The sequence below is a fragment of the Watersipora subatra genome, chromosome 1 (genome assembly GCF_963576615.1).
Source record: "Watersipora subatra chromosome 1, tzWatSuba1.1, whole genome shotgun sequence".
Classification (NCBI taxonomy): Eukaryota; Metazoa; Bryozoa; class Gymnolaemata; order Cheilostomatida; family Watersiporidae; genus Watersipora; species Watersipora subatra.
In genome coordinates this window covers 73993078-74013621 of record NC_088708.1, presented here as the reverse complement: position 1 = coordinate 74013621, position 20544 = coordinate 73993078, and the positions used below count along the sequence as shown (strand labels likewise).

General features: G+C 36.7%; 2 protein-coding genes across 3 annotated transcripts; one reads left to right on the top strand and one right to left on the bottom strand.

Moving 5' to 3' along the window:
- Positions 1 to 158: 158 nt before the first annotated feature.
- LOC137410505 (uncharacterized) lies at positions 159 to 3437 on the bottom strand. Its single transcript, XM_068095932.1, has 3 exons — positions 3159 to 3437; positions 1006 to 1202; positions 159 to 794 (listed from the first exon to the last, which is right to left on the bottom strand). The coding sequence occupies exons 1-3, from the start codon at positions 3426 to 3428 to the stop codon at positions 653 to 655; spliced, it is 609 nt and encodes a 202-aa protein (XP_067952033.1). The 5' UTR covers positions 3429 to 3437; the 3' UTR covers positions 159 to 652.
- A 3460-nt stretch (positions 3438 to 6897) lies between these two features.
- Positions 6898 to 19783, top strand: LOC137385779 (SEC14-like protein 1). Of its 2 annotated transcripts, XM_068072335.1 has the most exons (16): positions 6898 to 7033; positions 7442 to 7591; positions 7719 to 7850; positions 7959 to 8087; positions 8270 to 8507; positions 8794 to 8912; positions 9114 to 9137; positions 11064 to 11253; positions 11719 to 11807; positions 11910 to 11980; positions 12408 to 12526; positions 14889 to 15067; positions 16540 to 16701; positions 17020 to 17265; positions 18831 to 18970; positions 19249 to 19783. In XM_068072335.1, the coding sequence occupies exons 1-16, from the start codon at positions 6971 to 6973 to the stop codon at positions 19328 to 19330; spliced, it is 2133 nt and encodes a 710-aa protein (XP_067928436.1). In that variant the 5' UTR covers positions 6898 to 6970; the 3' UTR covers positions 19331 to 19783. The 2 variants fall into 2 exon arrangements, with proteins under 2 accessions (XP_067928436.1, XP_067928437.1); XM_068072336.1 differs by lacking the exon at positions 9114 to 9137.
- Positions 19784 to 20544: the final 761 nt, after the last annotated feature.

The window sequence follows — 20544 nt, the reverse complement described above, 5'->3', positions numbered from 1 at the left end:
TAAAGCCCTGCTTATCAAAGGACTCAAATAAAATCCTCTGTATCCTCTCTTCCCTGCTTTATCAATCAATAAGTCAATATTGGCCAATATTGCGACACTTTCATCCTTGGTACCAGCCATGAGGGGGTTTGCTGAGCCAATATAATGGTGAGTTATCATAGAAACCGTTTATTACAAGCAATAGAAATTGCTAACTTGAATATATGCTAACTAGATGAAATGAGCAGGTAAAAGTCTGTAAAAGAACACCATTCAAGTGTTAAAATCTAAAAAAAAACCGTTTGCTGCAAGTTACAGCATAACAGATCTAAAATTATGTTTAGATGATACATGTATATGCATGTACATGTAAGTTGTACAATAGTTTCTAAAAATAGCAACAAATGTAAAATGGATGATAAACAATAAAAAGAACATCTACAATCTTTTTATCTGTGCAACAAGCCCAACCCGGGAATAGTTGTACATACAGCAGATAAATGTATAAAAATTAACATAAACATGCCACTAGATCGTCCAGATCTACAGACAGGAGTGATCCGATGTGTAGTTGAGAGTAAAGAAAACAGAAAAGTAAGTTCTTATAAACTACATAGATGTGTGTGTGTGTAATAAAGGGTTAATCAGAAATCACTCTATTTCTTGGACAAGATTAGTACCCGCTGCTCGAGGTTCTGGCTAGTTGAGAGGAGCTGAGAGAATTGGCAAGTTGTTTATGAGTTTGCACACCAGCCTTCACCATTCTCCTTGGAGTCTTTGTCAGCGGACTTTCGTTGAGCTCCGTCAGTGCCTTCCTACACCAAAGAAGAGTGGAGTTCATCATCAAACCTATCGCTTCAATTTTCACCTGTATTTCACTACTGAATTTTCATTGGTTCGCATTAAGTTTTGCGAGTATGTAATCATACAAAATCATTTGGTCACTTGAAAGATCACTTGGCAAAATACAAATGCAAAGGCACTACATGAACAATGAATGAATGCTGAAACTGAGTCAACACAAACCTTTTAGAAATTCGAATGAAACTGTCATCCATGCCAGGGGTCTCGATACAAAATGGGCTATAGAGCTTGAGTGAAATGGGAGAGGGGCTAGCCTTAGATTTAAGCCTGTCAGATCTGCGAGGTGTCACATATGTAGAGTTTGTCACGGATGTCACGTCCCCAAGTTTAACCCTTCGCATCTGACTTCCTTTCACTTTCTGATAAAACAACAGTACTGGGGTAGTTTCTACGCCACTTTAATTTACCAAACCTGCAAAAAGGTTGGTGGAATACGCATGCTGTATTAGCAAAAGCTTACAAACATTTTGCGAGTCTTGATAAACATCCTATCGAGTATTACATCTTTGATATGAATGAAACAAACCAGAAAACCTATCAAAAGTAAACAGAATGCAGTGCACCAAAGTGAAAAAAAACCTTGATAACTTTCGATAGCAACTGTAGATTGAATGACTGTCCATCATAACAACTCGTACTCTGCCAACTTAATAGCAATGTCACAAATGATTACTAAACCCGAAGATAGATAGTAAACAAACAATAGTTTGATGAAAACATGGAGAAAAGGAACTATGTGACACTCTTGAATTTAAGATCAAACAGGGCAAAAAGTGTTGTGAATTTTGACAAAAGATTAGAGACATCTAAATGAGCGCCGCATTTTCTAGTTCAAATACTTCTTGATGCAGAGCAGACAAACCTCTCAAAGACTTGCTATGATTAGAATTTATATTACAATTACCTGGTTTGTTATAAAGCTTTTGTTCTAGTTTGGAATGTTTCATGTTTTAAATAAATTCCTAATACTGTATTCAACATTATTAAGGTGACGGATTACATGGCGTGTCAAAAAAAAGTCTCCGCTCTAGATGTAAATGTTCTTTGCAGTCAGACTGTCTACGCATGGACATCCTACTTAAGAAGTTCAAGTAAATAGCCAGAATCCCATAGCAACACCTTTATACTAAAACTCAAGATACTATCCACTTATGAAGACATAATATCACAGCGAACAAAACAAAGTAAACACATATCTAGCAAAATCCCGCAAAAAAATTAAATTGGCTTGGCTTTACCAAAAATAAACTTATTTTTGGAACCGTTGTTGTAGAAGTTATAGCAAGCATTAGCTCACAATGAACAAATCTGGTGTGCCAAGTCAAATGACGTGACATTAAACTTTCAAAATGACTTCATTAATAGCACAACGAGAAGACAACTACAAACATTATCACATCAACAAGTAATGTTTCATTGCATGCTCCTTTTTTTGTGAAAATGCCGCTGCGTTTATACTTCAAAAATATCTCAAAGAAGGTATGACAACAATTTCAACAGCTTGATATAGTAGCAGTTTTTTGATGCTTAAAATTTATGCCAAAAAATAATTATGGATTTGCCTCCCTTAGTCTGCCCTTGAGCTCCCTAAATGCTAATGATTACCCATATTAATTGCTAACTGAGCCAGACTGTATATATATATACATGTATATATAGCAAAAACTGAGCCGTTTTCAAATTTTAGTCAAGAAAAATAGTTTTTGCATGTGATGTTTCCGTAATACTGTACTTAAATCAGTCTGATATAAGCAAAACACATATTGAAGATATATTAAAGGGTTTCTGGCTTTTAAGTGATGACAAGAATGATACAATATTGATAGACAGACGGCACGCATTAAAAAAATTCTTTAGCACCGCGTATTGGGAGAACTAAGTAGAATAACGACTCTTGATTATATAAATGATACGATTTATTATTATGGGAAATATTAGCTTATGTCAAATAAAGTTCTTCAAAAGCCTCTAACAACAGGAAATGATGTGTCATCCAGAGCAGTTAACGAAGTAAATAGCTTGTTACTGAGATATAGAATAGTTGTCTGTTCCACATCTCATTTGGCAAACTGTGTAAACATGTTGCTATCATACCCTCTTTAAGGGAAAATACCTACTTCCATTACACAAAAAGTTATAAAATGTGCTTCTTTGATGAATATCAGAGTTCAGGAAGGAACTACATGTAAAATAGTTCCAAAGCGAAGCTCACCATATACCAACTTGAGTACTAAAAAATAGCATGTTTTATGAGCTTGTGTGTAAGCATATTTACACATACACTCCCATTGATCAATGAACTTCAGAGCGAATACCTGTTTCACATTGCTCAATGCAGACTTGACTGAGTTCAAACTAGGAAATGCTCGCATCTTCAGAGACTTTTTACTTGTCCTAGAGTTGTTGGAGGTGGGTGTATCAGTTGTCGTATGAGATCGCTTTTTGATATTCCCAGTGAAAGTTCCAGTAACCTGGGCGATTTCTTTCTGACTTTCTTCAATTGTGGCACATTTATTTTTTGCCGGTAGAGTTTTGTAAGATCGCCTGCTCATCCTCAAACTTAGTTGCCTTTTTAAACCTGACATGATCAGCTACTGCAATGTAAAATGCACATTCATGTAAGTGAATGCATTACACACTAACTTGAGGTTTTTGGATGAGTAGATGATGGCTGCTTACAAAATTAGGAAAAGCATGAATTAGATAATAGCAACAACAAAGCTACATATGTCAACAAGGTCATACAAAGCTACAATCGGCTTGAGGGTATAAAACATGAGTTTTTCTTAAACAAAAATTAAGGCTCAGCAAAAAATACCTACAATTCTGTGAAGTTGGTCTACTTACACTTGCAGAACTCCATATAATATATGAAACCATCAATTGAAATAATAAATGCTATGTAAAATATTTTTGAAAAATAACAAATGTTAGTGTCTGTCTAGACAGGTTGACAATAAAGAATAAATAACTGGTGAAAAGTGATGCACCCCCTTCAAAGCCTCTTCCTAGTGACTAAACAGCAGATAAAATGCTATAACCAAGTTCATTCAGACTGCCTAGTATAGGATGTTGTTAAACGTATGACGAAAAAAAAAATTATATCATGTTAGCCATTTTGATTAGCAAGTTTCGGCAAACAACCTTAATATAATACTACAACAAAGAACAAAATTATAATTAGCCTTTTAGAGCAGTTCAAAAATGGAACTATAACAGATTTGAAAAAGACTTGCTATAGCTCATTCAGCTAATCATCAGATGAGGACATTGAATATAGTTGGTTTGAGACACTCCCAGTCAGAGTTTCTGGCTCAATTAGCAGCACAAGAATTTAAAATGGCTGTACTTCTAAAACCAATATGCTATGACATAAGCTAAGCTGTTTTATAAATGCAGAATATACTCATCAGAAGCTTTCTGTGCCAAATATCAACATATTCTTCAATGTTCTACAAAATTATTAGGAGTTTTTTTTATCATTAAGCTGTGTATGGTGTAGTAGCACCAAGTTTACAGAAACAGGTACCTCTTACTGATCAAACTAGCTGCTGTATAGGGTTTGCTATGATTAAAATATTTCTACAATATTCAAATTTACATAAAAGCTCATATTATAAATTAACTACAAACTTGTGAACATTTTGGGAACATAACAATTTCTTTTTCAGCTTGGTTTAAAAATTTTCTGTCAACATATTAAATAATAGCATTAAAAGTGGCCTAATTCAGTAGATATTTTTAAACTATGAAATTTATTGAGTAAGTATCTGGAACAATAGCAGTGATAGGAATTCGGCATTATAAGCACAAAGGCATACAAGAACTCTGCTACTAGAATTGTGAATGTTAACGATGAATTTGTATTTGAAGATAATACCAGTAGTAAACCAGTGCAATGTCTTTCATTTCTCACATTGAGACTTGAAACAATTCCATCACTAGTTCATGCATTAACCATGAAGGCAGAGGGAGTCACTATTAAAGTTTGTTGAGGCAGTACCTTTGCTAAAATTTCTCTATCCGCTTAACCTTTTCAATAAGGTCTTCGGTTCACACCCCTTATAATTATGCAGGTATTTTAGGCTTATCACTAATAGTATTTGACACCTTAGGGCACGTCACAAAAATGTGATATTTTATGGACTACCAGCAGACATTAACATTTGTGTCATAGCAGTAGCTTCTGCTAAAAATTTTCATTTTCTTAGGCTCTTGCCTTTAAATCCAACATATTCACAGACTGGAGCCAATCTGCACGTATTGTTTTTGGAAACTGATGTGATGTAATAAATTTATTATTGAGTAGGTTAGCTACCTTTAATGATACACCTGTAAATAACCATAAATATCAGCACTTTTACAAAGATGCTCTCTGCAAAGTATTGCTCTGTGCCTACTGTAATCTGCAGGACATTGCCACCATTGAAAATGAGTTGTTGCAATACTTCAACGCAGGTGCATGTAGATACTCTCACAACCACAGAAAGCTGGAGATCCCGTTATTATTGTAGTGACAATGTAATCTAACCAATGTACATCAGAGTATAAGCACTCACTACAGTCTATTAGCCAGAGTTGACTGTAAAAGCGCTTATAATATTAAGAACAAACTAGCAAAGTTGAAATTGTTTTACTAGCCGCTTTGTTAACTAAGTCCAGTTATATGTCATTCGTAAAAACAGAACTATCTCTGATGAGGCAGAACAATCCTTGTCACCATTGGTGTAGTGAGATGCTTCATATGTTCACCATTGTGCTACCATATATTTAGCCCAAGATTCGACAATACCACTGATCATGTTTAGCTGTCAGCTGGGCAGCCCCTCATTCTGCGTATGATCACTGGTAGAAAGCTTTGGTGGTAGCATCTAGAGTTCGCTGAAACTGATGTTGGCTCACCACGAGCTGATGATCTTGTAGTCATTGTAAGATCCTATACTATCTCATCAGAGGCTGACTAGAGTGCACTGCGAGAATCTTCTGCTTGCAGAATACAGGTCAGCAAGATCAACCTGTGATTTTTCTGTCACTTTTGAAACATTTGTAGGCCTAGTTCATTTGGTGTGTCACTTACACTTTCCTTGAAGTCTTGCTATGAATCTTACAGCACTGTTCTGCATCATCTTGACATCATGTATGACTATCTTTAAACACAGATCGGCCACTGTGTCTGCGTATTCTAGGATTGGTCTGCATAGGCTGGCGTATGGTTGTATGCTATGAGACAGCCCAGTTTAGGATCATATAGTGCATACTTCAGCAAACCTAGGGTCTTACCGGCTTTTTAGATTTTATACTACCTTTTTCTCAAATCTGAGGTCAGCCTGTAGGGGTATATAGCCTACAAAGTGACATTGCTTCAAAAGCTCAATGATCTAGAAACTTGAAAAGACATGTACTAGCAAACACACACAGTCAGTTAAAACTGATCAAAATGACTTATCAGTGCGCATAAACCCCTTCCAGCATGATTCAGTTGAAATGAGTTCCCGTAAAGTTTTCTACAGGGTAAGCAAGCAGGCGGAGTTTCAATAACAGTAGAATATAAAGTGTCGGCATATTAATTCTAGATCTATATAGAAAAATAGATACAACACAATGACTGAATACGATGGCTAGCAAAAACAACACATAACAAACATATTTTGAAACTACTATCAATTAGTTCTATCACTTTTCAAGGTGCATTGTTGTAGGGCCTATGTAGGTCACAGCGGTATGGTCTAGGTTTTATAGTTGAAGTTAATTTAAAACACTTCATTTCACGTTCCAAATAAACCCTACGCAAAGATCTGCAATTACGAATTGTAACGCAAACAATTTGACTAATTGACCAACAATTGCAAAATCAGAACAAAAAAATCACGGTACGATCATTATTACGGCTTAATATTATCTCAGCTCTGGCGAGTTTAGTTTGAAGATCCCGCTAAACATAGCCTGTGCGGAGCACATTTGCGCATTTGTAAAGTTTTTTTTAGATTAGCTGAGCTCCAGACTCCATAGTAAACGGAAACGGAATCGCTAATCCATTTAATGGATTGTCGGCTGTAGAAATGTAGGCTTCCTCGCAATGCAGCATTCGGGTGGCTAATTTCCTAATTTTATCTACGGCTTTCGTACAATGGTTCAAAAATACCAGTCACCTACTAGAATTTATAAATATCCATTTGAACTTGTTATTACGGTGAGTTTTAATCATATATGTAGGGCTTTCTATATTAATGAAAACACCTTTACGACAAATAAGTATTAAAGTGGAGGGATTGACTATTTGCAACCAAACTTAGACAGTGCCACTTTCTACGAAAACGTTTTGTAAAATTTGTGTTTTAAACTCATTTATAATATCTCAAATTATTAAGTTTCAGTTTTAATTATGGTTACGTGATTGAATATTGTGTTTATAATTACAACCACAGAAGACTTCAATATAACTCACTGTAGACTCCATGTCTCAACTCTCATCATCAACATTTCTGTATCATTTTGCCCATAATTAAATAAAGTCTTTTGTTAGTTAGTTTTAGTTAAGTTAGTATTTGTGTTCAAAAGCTTTAATGCCAGTGTCATTTATTATAATTATATTCTGTAGGCATATGAGAGACGGTTTCCAACATGTAAATTACTGCCAGTCTTTCTTGGAAGTGACATTATTTCTGAATACAAGAGCGAGGATGGGGCAATTCACGTAGTTGAGCGACGCTGCAGATTGAATGTAGATGCTCCTTACATACTGAAGAAGGTAGAAATCTACGTTATAGATTCAAGAAGTTAACTTTAGTTTTCTGTAACATACAATTGTCACAAAACTTTGGAATTTGCAAAAATTTGCAATTATGTATTTTGCTAAGGATGCTTTTTTGATATAGCTTGCAGGAGTCGACCACGTTGTATTCGTACAGAAGAACAGCCTAGATCGTCGAAACAGAACATTGAAGATAGAAGCGCATAATGAATCATTTCATTCAAGAATCACTATCAATGAGCATTGCATGTACACTGTAAGTAGACTTAACATCAATTGTCAATGCGAACGAGTAGTACTGTATGTTCATATTGGTTTTTCTAGAGGCATAAATGATTTTTCAATTATAATGTTTACTTTTTAGGTGCACACAGATAACCCTGAATGGACCTGCTTTGAACAGGATGCTACTTTAGAAATTCATTCGTTTTTTGGATTTGAGAGTGTTGTAGAAAAGATTGCTGCAAAGCAATATGGTGCTAATATAAAAAAGGTGAGTTCTTTCTCTTCTTGCATCACGTCTAATGCTTTCTCTGATATATTATTTTGCGTCTGTTGATATCAAATGAGACAAACCATTCTCATTTTGGAAGAAGATTTAATGACCTTTGGGTAGACACTGATCACATCGTGATGCTGATTGTATTATCATGTTTGAAAAACGCAACTGCGCAGGGCAAAGAAGTGATGCACGCTTTTGTCAATGAGCTAAAAGAGGAAGGTGTTACTTATGTGGCCCCATGGCGACCGACTCCCAGTGCTGCAGCTCCAGAGACACCATCTATTGTTGATCAAGATGCTGAGGAGCCAGTAGCATTTGAGTTGGAAGGCGCTACTGGAGATGACCTTGCAACAACCTCAAGCGACTTTGGCTCCATGTGTATGGAGGAAGCAGCAAGCCTAGAGAGAGCGAGTGAGTTATGACAAATTTTGTATGTTGAGTAACTGTGTTCATTCAGTTTTTTTTTCTCTTACTGTATTGAGAGTTAAATATAATGACAGATTCAGATAAATGAGTGTAGTTAGTTATGCCTGGTCAGACTTTTCTCTTACTGTGTTGAGAGTTAAATATATTGACAGATTCAGATAGATGAGTGTGGTTAGTTATGCCTGTTTAGACTTTTTGTTTCACTATTCGTCAAGAGGGATTTTAATTTTCCAATGGATATTCAAGTGAAATTGGCCCTTTTCTTTCACAGGGTCCAATCCAAGGCTTGAAGCTGAGTACATCGAGCGTCACCTTGGCCATCTCTCACCTTTGCAGGAAAGCCGGCTGATTCAACTAAGAAAGTGGCTGACAGAAACTCATAAAGGGAAGGTTGGTGATAGCCAGATAACATCACTCTTAGTGATGTTTGTTTGTTGTTTTCAAATATAAATGTTTTTTGTACTCTGAAAAAACTCAAACACTGAAAGCTGAATATGATGCATATCGTGTTAATGAAAGCAGGGCAGAGAAATAAATTGACTAGGATTTAGTAGTTAATTGTATCTTCTCAAGACCTGGTGTCCATTGCAGGAAGAAATGAGTCAGATTGCTAAGGTACAGTTTACTTTGTCACTTTAATCTCTCACACATACATATCTATAACATAGCACAGTAATTGTCTATTTATCATTGTGCTTAACGCTTCAGCATTGAGTTTAACTAGCTGTAGAACCAAGGCCCTGGGATTGCCGCTCCTGACCAGTTTCAAATTTCTAAATAGTTTCAGTTGTTTTGTTAATTTCTATAATAGTTGCTCTTGTTGAATATTGTTTGAATAAATATATGCGGAGAGCTGTTGTTGCGCTGTCTTACTCTGACTCATTTTTATTTCTACTGATGATTGACCAACATACTAGTCTCATCTTCTGAATATTTCTACCTTATAGCCAGCCCTACTGTAGGAACATTCCTTTTGATGAGCGCTTTGGTGTCATCCTACTGTCCTAGCATTTCAATCATCCTGCATGCGAACCTAAACATGCCTCTATTCAGACCAGCTTTTGCATTAGAATGGCTTACTCCTATAGAGTACTATAGATAGAGGAGGATGTGGTATTCCACCAGAGTTGGTCAGATTGTTTTACTGCTTTCTAGTTGCTGGAGGATGATGAACTCTTGCAAACGGTAATAGAGTTTTTTGGTCACAGTTTATAGTTAGTTTCACTACCCCTTCATTAAATAGGATTGAGTGTGTTTATAACCTTGTTCACACGGACACAAGGTTTTCTAGTTGCACTTCTCTTCAAATGCAATATCTATATTTTATGGTTTCGAATTCAAAGCTGAAAACTGAGTTTGATAATTCTTTTGCGGGAATATAACGCTTGAGAATTAACTTTATCATGCGCTGACTCGCTGTTTTCATGAGTTTGTCTGCTTGTTATGTAAGCAACTGGTGTCTTGTGATGTGCCTATTGTGACAGTTGCCTACCTTAACCTCATGCTAACCACCATGTTTGGCCTAATAGTTTAAAGTTCTATCAACTTCACAGATTCTTGTTTTTCACAGAAGTATGTTGATCATAGTGTCCTTCATTGTCACTTCTGGGCTCCTGGGTCTTGGTAAGGTTACCTTGCGAAGACGTGAGATGAAAACCGGTCTTGCGGCTCATTGTCTTTGTCTCTTTTGTCCTTGTGAGGTTTGTTGATTCCATCACCGCATAGGCTGTGAATCTTCTCACCGTCGTCCACACCGGCGAGACATTTGTTTGCCTGTTAGCAGTTCGACGAGTATTGAGGCTATATTATCAGGTAGACACTGATGTGTGTGGTTTCTGTTTTTAGTTAGCTTCTGGCTAGATAAAGAGTCACTCTGATTTATATCATTTTGGCTTCGTAGTATAGAACGTCTGGTTTTGGCGTGCTTGTGCACAACACGCCCTCATTTCTTCCACTTGCCTTCACTCACTGCTTGTTTGCTGCGCATACAATGTATACAGTACTTTTTTATTCAAAGTTTAATTCAGAATCCATAAAATGATGTTAAAATATAAAAATTAAATGAGTGAAGCCTTCAAGACCTGACACCAATCGGGTTGCTAGCTAAGCATCTCGTCACTGCTGTTCTTAGTGTTACTCAGGGAGATGCCAATAAAGGCCTGCATTAAATGATGTTAGCTTTGCGAAGAAATCAATTATTTGCTTCAGATAGGGTGCAATGTTCTTTCTTCTTTGTTCAATCAAGAAGTCATTCAATCAATTAAGACATTGTTATATTAAGGCATTTCTCGCAATCTTTGTCTTGCCTTATAGCAATGTAGTTCATCGAATGCTTAGCCAACTTGTCCTCTGTCAGGACGGTCGGTCGTTAAACAGGTTTAGTGCGATTATAAAGTAGGCAAGATCTCAATAATTCTTGAAGCTGATATTTATAATTTGCGGCGTCGAATCATTTGTGTTTTATGAGTTGGCGTACTACTTCTATCCTGTGATTAGGCCAACATTTTCTTTTCTGTGCTTTTAGTTTTGTCTATCTTCTAGATACCAAAAGATGCCCACATCCTCCGTTTCCTGAAGGCGCGTGATTTCCATGTGGAAAAGTCAAGGGAGATGCTAGTCCACTCACTGGCATGGAGAAAGCTGCATGGTGTGGATTCCCTTCTTGATAATTTTGTCTCGGCGGACGTAGTCAGAAAGTACTTTCACGGAGCCTGGCACCATCATGATTTAGGTGCTGCTGCCTAGCTTGTGTCTTTATTTCTAACACTTTACCTCAATTACGTTAACCCTAGCAGTCGATTACTTTGCGTGTTTCTTTTTCTCCGCGTAATATCTCCATTTTTCTGCTACTTTTGAATGACTAAAAGCCATTATTGGACTTTGGTGCTTATCACATGAAGTGTTAAAGCCAGGACACTTGTTGGCTTTAGTGGCTGTATTGATGTTAATAAATTATAGCTCTCTCTCTCTGCGTGGGTGAGTTTCAGAGGTGGATTAAGTTGATATTAAGTGGTATTTAATGTGATGAATGGGCAAAATAAGTAGAAATCCTGGTTATTTTTAACCAGCCTTTCAAGTTCAGGCTAGTACAAGGTTGGTGCATTTGCCAGCTCATTTCATTATACATGCTGACATGCGGTCTGTGTGCGGATTAAGATGAGAAGCCCTCAATTTCTCATTTATTTGTTTGCTACAGAGGGAAGACCTGTATATATCCTCTGCCTTGGCCAAATGGATGTGAAAGGCCTAATAAAGTCTGTCGGTGTTGAAGGCATCATTAAACAGGTCTGTGTCCAAACTCATCTCACATTCCAACCACCGTTGTCATACAACGTATTTATGTTTTTCGAACTACCCTTTTGTAATGTCTTGATTCGTTATTCTTAGATTATTGCCATAGAGGAGGAAGGTATAAAGAAGTGCGAAAAGGCTACTGAAACTACTGGACACGCTGTTGGGTAGGTACTCAGGCTAATAATGTTGCTTCCTCTCTAACCAATCCAGAGGAATATAACTGACTAAACCTGATGAAATTTTGCAGTGATCGTTTCACTGTCATCACGATTGATGACAGTAAAACCTTCATCAATTAGAAACATCAAAACATGACATTAAAAACCTTTCATGATTATTATTTTGTAATTAAAGCTTTATGTATTTGAGCAGGGGCGTATAATTCTGGCAATACTCTATAAATATTATAATTTACATTCATCATTTGCTTATCTGCTTCTTCAGCTCTTCTGAAGTTTTAAATGATGACAAACTCGCTGTGCACCTTTCATCTTTAGTTCATATTCTGTAGGTATGCAGCCTATTATTAAATGACTTTAGAAACAAAGCGTATAATGTTTGTGTAGTATTAATTTGTTTGCATTTTTGCAGGTCGTGCACTCTGATAGTCGATCTGGAGGGCTTAAGCATGAGACATCTTTGGCGACCAGGTGTAAAGACCTTTGGTCGAATTTTATCCCTGCTTGAGGCTAACTATCCTGAAACTATGGGTGAGGCTTTGTGTTTTTTTCTGACACACCCATTCTACTCACTGGCAGTTTCATGCTTGCAGTTCATGATGGTGACAAACCATACAAAAACTTCGGAGTCTTGGAGGCAGCAAGGAATCTCTCTAGTGTAATCCGTCGTGGGGCATTCTGGTCAATTTTTCTGGAATTTAAGATTTCTCAGACGAGTTCTAGCTCAAGGGTTCTGGTAGAGGCGATGTCATTTATGACACTAAATATAGATAATAAATTAATATTCTAGATAATTGATTTTTGGTGCTTTCAGTGCTGCCAGTTCTGAGGATATATCAATTGGAAATACCCGGTATGCCTGTGTTAGCTTCTATTGTCCCGGGCAGGGTGTCACAGATAAGTACCTAGTGTTTTTAGCGCTGTAAATTGATAATTTAAGGTCCGGTGAACCTAAACACTAACCTTTGTTCCTATTTTATAACTTCACTATGTAGTTTGTTGGAGGCTTGTCTATAAACGCAAAGGATCTTTCACGGGGCTAGTTTTGGACTCGTTAGTTTTGTGCATGGGTTTAAGATGTACTCTTTTTGTTAGGCATTTTTACTACGGTGTCTATTGGTCATCTGTTGAATACCCTTAATCCTAATGCTCTCAAACTAGTCAGGACCTCTGCGTAATATCAGGCTTAGATGTGAAACTGTCAACTTTTGCACGCTGTTAAAAGGATAACTGCATTGTTGAAACGCTTTTTGTGTTGTATTCTGCCTGATGTCCTGGTTTTGAACTTGGGACACACATTATATCCTAGTTGCGTAATTATTTAAAACATTCATTGTTTATCATGTCTACGTCTCATTCTCTGTTTTGACTTAGCTCTAAATACTAAGTGAATACAGTCAAACCTCTACATATTAAAGTTTGTATTTTAAGGTGAGGGTGAGTAGAGGTTCGACTGTATCGTTCTATCGACAATATTCGTATCATTATACCAGTTTCATGATCGGTGTTTATGCTGACAATGCCTTTACAGTCAAACTTCATCGAGCTAAGTTAATTTGTTCTGAGATATTCTGCGTGTGCCGATGATGATAAATATTTTGGTTGATTGTTATTTATAGCATTAAAACAGATCTATGCACTATAAGAAACTTTGTTAAAACTATGCAACCATGTTAACTATGCACAAGAAACTAAACTAATGAAGTATGTAGTCATAAATAAATTGATGTTTTTATTGTTAATTTGCTTTTACGTTATTGTCAGATCATCTTTATATGAAAAATAGGCAAACTGTGATGTAGCCTTGATAATACAGAAGACGGACGGTGCGTAGATAGTAACAACGATATGGAGTTAGTCCAACTTCGACTCTGTAAATTGTAAATTAACATAAATCACATTCTTCATTTTTATATTGAACATTTAGTACATTATATCAGCATTCTCTATCAACCTCTTCATTTTCACTAGTCTCTGACTTTCTTTTCATCGCATCATTTTCACTTTTTTCAAGATGTCTTCTAGACAGCTTTAGATATTTTTGAAGAATTGATTTGAAGATGTTTACTCATGTTTTGTTACTCTTTTGGCTTTAATTCTAATAAAATACTTCTGGTTTTTTCACTACTTTTTAGCACTGGTACTAGTCTTCTTGACTTGAAAATTATAAACGAGGCGTGACACACTGTTTAGTATATTTTCGTCTCCACCAAACCAAGAGGAGGATAACTGTGTACATATAGGCTGATATAGGGAAATTATGTTGAATATTGCTTTGCATGTGGGTTCAATTATCTGTTCTAAGTTTGCTTTGCATGTCAAGGTGATCCATAGTCTGAAGCTATATTTTCTGTAGCTAAATGAAGTTAATTCGGTTAATTAATGCTGATGTGGTTAGTAGAGGCAAGAGGGCAGCTATTTGTAGTTATTACAGTAGTATCTACTCAACCTAGGAAGAATGCTATCTCGCCCTTACTCATGTCACCACCTCAGTGCCATAGCCAAACTGCACCATTATTAATTTTTATTTGTCGTTTCTTTTGACAATAAGCCTACTAAACAAGACTCACAAACACTAAACAAGACTCGCAAACACTAAACAAGACTCGCAAACACTAAACAAGACTCGCAAACACTAAACAAGACTCGCAAACACTAAACAAGACTCGCAAACACTAAACAAGACTCGCAAACACTAAACAAGACTCGCAAACACTAAACAAGACTCGCAAACACTAAACAAGACTCGCAAACACTAAACAAGACTCGCAAACACTAAACAAGGCTCACAAACACTCAACAAGACTCACAAACCTTGAACAAGACTCACAAGCCTTAAACAAGATTCCGCTTTTGCTACTTTTCACTAATATTTCCAGTTATGCTTATGCAGGACGACTCACCTTGGTTAGAGCTCCTCGGGTCTTTCCTATTCTCTGGACAGTCGTGAGTCCCTTCATAGATGAAAACACTCGCAAAAAGTTTGTCGTTTACTCTGGCCACAACTTCACTGGACTGAGTGCTTATATTGACCAGAAATACATTCCTGACTTTCTGGGTGGCCAATGCAAGGTTGGTTTCTATGTCTATGTTTCTCTTATAGTTTCCTTTTTACTTTTTTACTTACAATTATTGGATGAAGATTAATTACATCTCTAGTTTTTTTACCCTTTTTTGGATTTTCGATTGCCCTGCTTTACATTTTGTGCCTAGCAGCATCTCCAATGTTCGGTGCTATTAATGCGTCTGACAAAAAGGTTCGAGCACTGAGAACTGCAGCTTTAGTCGTTTTACTTAGGCCATCCCACAGCGAGAAGGTACTTCCTCGCCATTATTTTAGTTTTGTCAGATAGCCTGTCTTACAATGCAAAGACACTAAACTTTGATTACGGTATATGCCAGTACCAAGTTGGCAGTTGTGAATATCTAAAGGTATAAACACACTAGGCGATATTTAGAGCGATATCGCGCTGCGTGGCGCTAATCTGCGCTGAAATTCACTCAGCGTGCTCATGCAGAGCGATAACGTTAGACTTTCTCTACACAACTTTATCGCTAGCGAGATGCATTTCGATTGGTTGGCTTTTACCAGAATGCAATTTTATAGCGGGTAATTATTTCTTATCGCTGTTCATCAATGTGCAGCGACAATTTGCTATTTCGTTACAATTGAAACATCTTCAGAACAAACACTGGATTGTTCATAAATTTAATAATATAATAATAAAATATGTATAAAAATAGTAAAAAATATTACAGTTAAAAATACCATAATCGTTTTTCTTATGTCTTCTTGTAGTGTAGGCAGTGTACAATCCGTGAAAGTGAGATAGGTTTAATAACAAATGCATAAGTTGTTTACGTTGTCGCCTAGACGGCGCCATATTGACTAGCCTAGATTTATTAACAACTCCGAAGAAACTAATGATACGAAATTTTATTGGCAGTTTGTGGGCGTGCCAATTATATCGCTTGCTAGTGAATCGCTCAAGTGTGTTTATGCACACGCCAGCGATATCTCCGCCTTCCTCATGACGCTCGCGATAAAATCGCCTAGTGTGTTTATACCTTAAGAGTAAACCTATTACTAATTTAATTCATTTAGCAGAATGCACTCTCATAATGAATTTGAGAAGGCCATGTAATGTTATCTAAAGCAGTTAGAATGATATATGAACAGTTACCTATTTAGTCTGAGTTTTACTGTACACATTACTTATTTTATAGCAACATTCAATGCAAACAAACAACTGACGAAAAAGATATGCAATCACTGCAGTTTTAAAAAGGCAATCTCATTTTTAAATTAATGTATACCGCCTTACCAATGGAGGTACTGACGTCATTGGCACTGTTTCGGTCTATAATGAGATAAGTTTGTCTTCTTTGAATTCACGATGTAATGCAGCTACTACAAAGTCACAATAATCCATTATAAAAAATGATTGTACTTGCTCTACTCACCATTAAGCGTGCTGCATCTTGTTTGGGGTCATCCAACTTTTGTTGGACAATTGCCAAACAATCAAATTGACTATTTGCAGTCAGCCATCACAACTCTGTCAAATAAAACAGTTCCACGCACTTTCTATCAGTACACAACAGAAGAGATAGAGTTGGAGCAAGAGAAATCATCAGATAACCCCAGTTTGCTTGGCAGAAGTGCTTACCAAACAGCGTATGTTGCCAAGGACTTTCCTCAGGAGGTACGAGTTAAAAGGCTCCCTTTTTACATTGTGGTAGAGCTTGTGCAAGTTGTGTAGTTGCTATGTACTACTACCAGGTGCGTACTATAATATAAGAATACTGTCTTTATTATGTTAATTGGGCTTAGAAATATTGAGCTAAGCATTTATTTATCTGATCACGCTTCCATCGTCATAGGCTCATTTTACCAATTCTTAATTGATCTCTCGGGTCTTCAAACTTTTGTACCGTACAGCAAACTACTTCCGGTTAAATTCTGGTTAACATTCATGATATGTGTGGCACCCAGATGATGACGTGCAGGCATCTCGCTGCAGGTGTTGGTGCAAGTACCGCAGAAAAATTCGGTCATTACCTGGGATTTCGATGTGCTTAAAGGAGACATCACATTCACCATATACAGATCGAGGGAGCACTTGTCTGCTCCCAGACACGAGCACCACGTGCCAGGTGCTGCAGGTGGCATTGGTTCTCAGCAATATATTGGTAAACGGATGTCTGTTGGAGTGGATCTGGTCACTTGCTGTCAACCATGTATCTGTCGGGATGGAGACAGTATCCAGGTAATGAATGTATTTAACTCTCTAAAATCTCAGCATTGATACATTAGCTATCGGTGTTCCCCTAGGTGCCAAACGATCTTGGAATGTTATCATTGACAAGTGTTTTGAGTAGGTTCCTGTCAGCTGTTAAATTATCTGATGCTCTTGAGATACATACGTAAAAGAGACGTTCTAACACGGTTTGTCAGATTTTTCAGCAAATATCACGCAGCAGATACCTGTATAGCTACATACATGTATATGTACCCGGGTAGCTTAACATATATACCCATATAGCTGCATGTTATATGCTCATATGGCTACTCTTATATCTGTCCATATATACCCATATACACGTAGCTGCATGTGTATACCCATATGCTGAACATCCCCTCATATGCAGTAAGCCGATTCTAGAACGCAAAAACTTTTCACAAAACTTAGAGTTCAGCGCGTAATACGCGCATAACTCTGATTGAAAGCCAACAAAATTACATTATGGTAACTCAGTTTTAATAACTACAACTCGAACCTTTATTAACTCAACTTTGTTGATAAAAGTAAAACAAAGCAATAGTAGTTACCACTATAATTAACTTTTTCGCTACCAAGCAAATTTGTATGGATACAAATATTCGGTGAACCAAATATTTGACATAAGTACATATAAGTGTCATAGCATTTGACCAAATTTATTAGCATAAAATTGTACATCATCTGATGCCATAAAAAGGCCACATTTGTGTTGCAGAATCAGTTCCAGACACTTTTTTGTCCTTTTCATACCGTGGACAAGTTGAGCGTGCTCCGAGTCAGTCGAGTTACCACTATTACTATAGCTTACGGCATTGTTATTACTGTTAAAAATAAATACTTACTATCACTTGTTCTATTGCCCAATAGAAATCAGGAGTTCATTGATTTACAATTTGTGAAACCTGCGTAACTGTAATGCTTCTGATCATCGCGAAGAACAAATAGCTATGAAATGTGCTTCTGAAAAGTGAAACTAAGGTCAATGTGAGATGCAAGCAAGTTTTCTATTGGCTCAACGCAAACAGATGATTGTTACCTTTTGATTAAGCCGAGACGCGATATGCTCATTATGCAACTACTCGTCAATCAGAGACGTTTTGTTCTAAGCTTGCAAAAGCCGCTCAATTTTCACAACATTTTGCTTTGACAGATACGCACAGCGTGTTATGATTTATAAGGTCGCATTATATGCGAGTTTTATAAATTACCTGATTTCAGGGCTATTTTTCTAGGATTGACTTCTATTCGAAATAGACTTGTATGCTGGGATATACAGTAGCTACACATACGTACCCATACAGCTTCATGTAAACGCTCATAATATATTTCTATTATGTATTCTGTATGCAGTATTAGTTCAAACGAGTCATGGTTGTCTTATCATCTGACTAACATGGTAATCTCTTATGTTGAGTCTCGCTCTAATTTACAGTAACTGTGTCTTCCTCATACGGTTTTGATTGTCATGCTTTAGTAACCTGAATATTGTAAGTTATTTAAGTTACGAGTAATTTTTCCTCTTTTTTACTCTACTTATTTTCTGATTTCAGGGATCTCACGTGGCTACCTCACCGGGTTCTTATGTCCTACAATGGACGTACTTTGATTCCAGTCACAGTTTTGACCCACTCTCTTTAAACAAATCTCATGTTATATATTTCGTTGAGTTGTTTCCCTCCGAGAGAGTGAGGTAGGTGATTCATAACATTCAGATGTTAATCAGATGTCGCTCTGAAGGCTTTGTAATCCGTGTTATCCAATTGCAATCTCTGCTTTCATATGTCCATGTTATATTGCTATGAAATATTTTGCTATTCCAATCTTCCGAAATATTATTCGCACAAAAGTGGACCTGACTCTTTTTGCTTTAGTTTCAGATGTTGCTGTAGTTTTACGCATTCTATCAAAAATGTTAGCAAACCATTTGAGCAATTGCAGTGTACTGAATACGCCACTCTTTATATTTAGAGGATCAATGACTAGTCTACAGTCCTCCAGTAGTTTGTCAACGCTGCGGACTTCACGCGGACCAAGTCATATAAATGTGTGACAACTTAACCTCTTGCTCAGTCTGACAGCATAGCACTGATCCACGGCAGCAAGAGGTGCCTTCAGAGAACTTAAATCGGAGTTAATTAATTAGTTAATAGACAACATGCATTATCTTTAAATTAAATAGAACTACCTTACCTGGTTTCTTTTTTGATTGTGGTATAGGTCTTATATAGTCACTAAGTCTAACTACCTGTTTCTTTAACCGATCGAGTTATTAGCATAACCAATGATCTTTTAGAAAGATATCGTCCATTTACAGTTTTTCTTGGCTCTGTTTTTGGCCATGGAGACGCTAGATTGTGCAATGCATTATTAATATCGATAATTTTTCAACTTTATGATTATATACACTGTACACGATAGCGTTTTGGACCTTTGCCGTTTAGTACCTGGTAAAAAAATTATTTTTATGCTTTATACAATATTCTATCTTTTTAATAACCTTTCAGTGCCCTTGTATATGACATGCAGGCGTGAGCCATTGTGAACAACATTGTAAGCTATAGAAGCAGCTGTAAAGCATTGCTCATATACCTTTATGTGACTGGGTTCTATCCAGACCACATTTGTTTGTTCCGCAGCAACCAACTTAACTTCATTATAAAGCTAACTTATGATGAAGGAACAGATTGTAAAACCAAAACAATGTTAACAGTCTCTCTGCACCTGTTGTTGCACTATGTTCTACATACTTACCGAAAATAATTACAGGACAAAAATCCATAACTGTCGAATTTAATCAAAAATAGTTTGTGACAACGAGAGATCTGCATTATAATAAATAAGATATCTAAAAGTAAAAACTTTTTCCAACATGACTGTCAAACAGATATGGGCGCCAACATGACTTTGAAACCTTTGGCTGCATCAATGTCGAGTCTGAAGCACCCTTGAAAGTCATGTTACAAAGTTTGCCATTGTCAAATAAGGCCTTGGTTTAAAGCTATTTTTTATATATGGGAAATTTAATAACACGATCACGTCAGTAAACGATGCTGTTTAATAAGCCATCGCTGACATATTTTTCTTCATTGACACTGACTGAGATACAAGCAACCCATACTTGCAACAAATTACTAAGCCATTTAAATTTTTAGCCTCAACAATGGTCATGTTTGATTTAGTCTTTCAACTGGTCTCACTACAACATAAAGGTCCCATTTCAACTGGTCTCACTACAACATAAAGGTCCCAACTCTTTGATTGCTC

What these genes read in the sequence shown, in the direction of transcription:
- LOC137410505 (XM_068095932.1), bottom strand. Translation starts at nt 3,428, where the DNA reads ATGTCAGGTTTAAAAAGGCAACTAAGTTTGAGGATGAGCAGGCGATCT. An exon ending in CATTGAGCAATGTGAAACAG is followed by an intron (nt 1,203 to 3,158) that starts GTATTCGCTCTG and finishes TTGTTTTATCAG; the next exon opens with AAAGTGAAAGGAAGTCAGAT. An exon ending in TTCATTCGAATTTCTAAAAG is followed by an intron (nt 795 to 1,005) that starts GTTTGTGTTGAC and finishes TCTTTGGTGTAG; the next exon opens with GAAGGCACTGACGGAGCTCA.
- LOC137385779 (XM_068072335.1), top strand. Translation starts at nt 6,971, where the DNA reads ATGGTTCAAAAATACCAGTCACCTACTAGAATTTATAAATATCCATTT. An exon ending in CTCCTTACATACTGAAGAAG is followed by an intron (nt 7,592 to 7,718) that starts GTAGAAATCTAC and finishes TTTTTGATATAG; the next exon opens with CTTGCAGGAGTCGACCACGT. An exon ending in ATGAGCATTGCATGTACACT is followed by an intron (nt 7,851 to 7,958) that starts GTAAGTAGACTT and finishes TTTACTTTTTAG; the next exon opens with GTGCACACAGATAACCCTGA.